The 3704-nt window shown below is 36.2% G+C and overlaps 1 protein-coding gene across 6 annotated transcripts; it reads right to left on the bottom strand.

The window, feature by feature from the left end:
* On the bottom strand, positions 1–3280 carry LOC131004661 (protein ARV 2-like). 6 transcript variants are annotated; one of them, XM_057931369.1, is made up of 11 exons: positions 3084–3276; positions 2738–2894; positions 2600–2647; positions 2416–2505; positions 2257–2305; positions 2072–2154; positions 1874–1968; positions 1505–1571; positions 956–1031; positions 373–540; positions 1–281 (listed from the first exon to the last, which is right to left on the bottom strand). In XM_057931369.1, the coding sequence occupies exons 2-10, from the start codon at positions 2864–2866 to the stop codon at positions 452–454; spliced, it is 726 nt and encodes a 241-aa protein (XP_057787352.1). In that variant the 5' UTR covers positions 2867–2894; positions 3084–3276; the 3' UTR covers positions 1–281; positions 373–451. The 6 variants fall into 6 exon arrangements, with proteins under 6 accessions (XP_057787352.1, XP_057787353.1, XP_057787350.1 ...); XM_057931370.1 differs by having other exon boundaries at positions 2257–2302; XM_057931367.1 differs by having other exon boundaries at positions 373–555; positions 3084–3272.
* Between the last annotated feature and the right edge of the window lie 424 nt (positions 3281–3704).

Raw genomic sequence — 3704 nt, 5'->3', positions numbered from 1 at the left:
TAAAAAATCATAGGGCAAACCTTTTTACAAATTGTAAAAACAAACCAATAGTAAGACCAAAAATGGTGTTCCAAATCTGAGTTGGAAGAACAAGAGAGAGAGAGGATGAAGGAAACAGAAGAGCCACTAATTTACGGTGGACTGCCCTCAATTTACCGATGTGTCGACAAAATTCTCAGCTTAGTTTCTGCATTTCAGCAGATGTCTACAACATAGAAGTACCAATTTACGGCCAGGATCAACAAGAATAGCAGCGTATCTTAAGCTTTTTTCACCATTCACTGTAAAATATTAAAGAGCAAATATAACATCTCAGAAATGATTGAATGGAATAAATTAGAGCCTAAAGAAATAAAGGTCAAGCCACTTTACCTCGAGGAGGGGATGTTGATGAATGGGAACACCAAACTGCTCGATGATTTCTTCGCTGATGCCATGCCATTTCTGTCACTCAGCTTTGGAGGACGAATGCTTTGTTCTGACTGGCGAAAAACTTCATACCATGTGCCAAGGCACACACGAGCAAGCATCTCACAATCCCTGAGTTTGTGATCACTAGTTTAACATAAGGTCAATCAGCACGATGGCACTAGATTTGCAATAGCTAAATGAAGTAATTCATATTGCAGGTGATGTAATGGTTTTTCTTCATAGGATATCATCATTTCATAGACAGACATATACATCTAGCTCAAGTATTAAGCATATTATCATCTCCGACTCAGAACTACAGACCATTAGTATGCTAGGCATATTCGATGTCAATGGTCATTTAACAAACAATTGTGCTCGTGCAAAGAGCGATGTTTCCTTTAAGAAACTTTGTGTTGCATATAGGTGATTTAAAGTCAAATAAATGAATCACATGAGTGATCTGTAACAAACACAGGGGGTCAATATTATTCATATCATGTTGTTATGCATGACTTCTATTTAATATCAATATATCACACACCTTTTAAAGCCACAGTGTTGGATGATAAGACAAAAATGTCAATGATTAAAATCACAGAGGAAGGGAATTCCCAGACCTACAAAATACAAATTTGGGTTAAACAAAACACAGAAATCTATACATTGAAATTGCAATAAAATCATTACTTTTGAAATAGAGAATTACAAATTGCCAAAACATGATCAATTTGAACTTATTCACAAGTACTTTTTTCCAAAAATCACCAACTTAACTGTGTCACAGTTGCAAATTCCCTATAAGTTGAATATTAAGGTAGGAAGGGATAAAAGTGGTATATTTGGTGGCAAATTCTGACTGAAAAAAGGAATATTGGTACAATATTCCAATGTCGGTGTGTTATAGCGGAAAATTTTACAATGTTTGGATAGTTCAGTGGGCAAGTTGTAACATCAAATATATATGTGTGAGAAAAAAAGGACAAATTGGGTTATTGTTCGGGGGGAACTTGATCATTATCCTTCATTAGTAATGAAGGTCATATCAGGTAAATGTAGAAATAAGCTTAAAGGAATAATAACAGCAAGATACCATCATGGCCAAGAGAAAGATCTTGAAGTAACTTGAAACAACAACGACAAACAGCATTTGTTTCCACCTGCCAAGTAAAGAGGCATGCTACTTAATTCCTGCAACTTCTTTCTTGCAATAAGAAGACCAAAAAAAAGACAAGAAATCAGGTAACATGGGACACTACTTAACTAACATAGTTATCCCGCTTGTTCAGAAGGTTGCATTCATATTTATACAGAGTATCATATACTTGTATAACTGTGGCCAGATCAATAAAGAGTTAATGTAATATTTGCTGATATTGTGAAGAGTACCTAGCACGATGCAAATAACTAGACAAACTTCAGGTAGATATTTACAAAAATTACGAGCTAGGTAAATATTTACCCATGAAACCTAGTCGCCACACTGAGAAGCTTTCTTGTGCCACAGAACAACACACAAAGAAATATGAGGTTCCCAAACGTTGCACCAGTCAGCATCTGGGGAACACCCGCCATCAAAATACAGAGTCAAGTCAAAATATGTCGCCAACGGTCAATTTAAAGCACAAAGTAACGTATACTATAACTTTCTAATTCAAACCTTTCCAAATTCCAGCAGAAATGATGTAAAACTCACAGGCATAGGATATTCCTTCTCATTTGTGCTCAAAACCCACATTTTGTCTAGAGCAGCTTAAGGCAACACATATACTCTTATGGCATTCAAACACACAAAGTCATCATTCAGAAACTCATAAAAATTTACAGCACTTAATCACAGGATACAGATATCCAACATACCATACACCAGAACCAATTTCCAGAACAAGCTCTGCTGGAGGAAACAAAAATGCATTTAAAAATGGTAAGTAAAATCCATTTGTATAACAGTGCATAAACACTTGCTCAATAAAATAACAATGTCAAGGGATTATATTATAGTACCTCAAAATTTACAGTCTCTTTACTGAACATATTGTAGAATACATGTCTATACGCTTTGGGCTTGTGCAGAATCAAATCAAGGATGAGAATCTGAACGTAAACACAATAAGAAAATGACACATGAAAACAAAATACATCGTATATTCAAATATTTGCATTATATACTCTTCTTTGATTCAATTACCATTACTTCACACTCGATGTACCCATCAGCAACGGCCTTGCAATTTCCCTAAAATTAATCCCGACGAATTATTGAATAACTGATAAGGTAAGAAAATAATAACGCAATTCGAATAAGCCAAAGAAAATGATGAATTACGCATTTCACAAGGCGAATATTTCCTGGAGAATACTGAATGTAGAGAGTTTTGACAGGGAACCCACACTGCACACATCGGAAGTCAGTAGTAGTACGCTCCGCTTCGCCAGTAGTATCACAGCTCGCCATTATTGGTTTCAGAGTAAACCCGGTTAAACTGCAACATGATCCAAGCGAACAATTCAGATAATTACTATTCAATAATTTCATTAATAGATCGAATCAAACAAGAATTCAGCACATTAATTTCCTTTACAAAACACTCGTCACTAGAATTATTTTTCCCAGTAATTCATGCGCAATGAAGAACTTGTTCGCAACTCGCAAAAATGGATTAGCATCAAACCTCGAAAGGCTGAATCCGTGAGATGTCGGGAGGCTGAGACAGAAGATGAATTAGAAGGCTGCCACCACAAGCAAACCAGTTCCAGAAGAATTCACGGCGACGCAGGCGTGCCGGCGAGGCAGAGACGATGATTAGGGCCTGGGGTTTCCAATTTGGGAATTTGGAGTCCAGTTTTTCAATTGATTTAGAGCACTCCCAGCAGAAATTCCAAAATTATGCTCCTATATTTCTCCCTAAAGCTTCCCTATTTAATTTTAGGATCTCGATTTTATAAATGCATACATCAGATCTCCTATTTTCTACATAAAAATAATAATTATGTGTGGGCCCTACTAATTATAAGCTTAAAATAAATTTAGGGTGGGTGTAAATTTAAGATTGAATTTAGGTGGGTGTAAAAATTTTTGTGGGCCCCATTCAATTTAGGGGATCTGCTGAATGCATTTTTTATCTCATTTTCAATTGTTTTAGCTTAAATTTAGAGTTAATGATGCATTTAGGTGATCTGCTGGGAGTGCGTCAAGTGAAAGTCAACAATTTAGGGGTGTCAATCGGTTCGGGTTCCGTAAATTATCATATTTCACTAATCGTTCCCGAACCGTTTTAGGTATTCGGTTACTC

Source organism: Salvia miltiorrhiza, unplaced genomic scaffold (assembly GCF_028751815.1).
Source record: "Salvia miltiorrhiza cultivar Shanhuang (shh) unplaced genomic scaffold, IMPLAD_Smil_shh original_scaffold_452:::fragment_2:::debris, whole genome shotgun sequence".
Lineage (NCBI taxonomy): Eukaryota > Viridiplantae > Streptophyta > Magnoliopsida > Lamiales > Lamiaceae > Salvia > Salvia miltiorrhiza.
Note: the sequence above shows the minus strand (reverse complement) of the source record. Positions and strands in the feature narration are given on the sequence as shown.

Coding starts and splice junctions, on each gene's coding strand:
- LOC131004661 (XM_057931367.1), bottom strand. CDS start 2,866: ATGGCGAGCTGTGATACTACTGGCGAAGCGGAGCGTACTACTACTGAC. Junction 2,506..2,599: donor ACATCGAGTGTGAAGTAATG/GTAATTGAATCA, acceptor GTTTACGTTCAG/ATTCTCATCCTTGATTTGAT. Junction 2,306..2,415: donor AAGAGACTGTAAATTTTGAG/GTACTATAATAT, acceptor TGTTTCCTCCAG/CAGAGCTTGTTCTGGAAATT.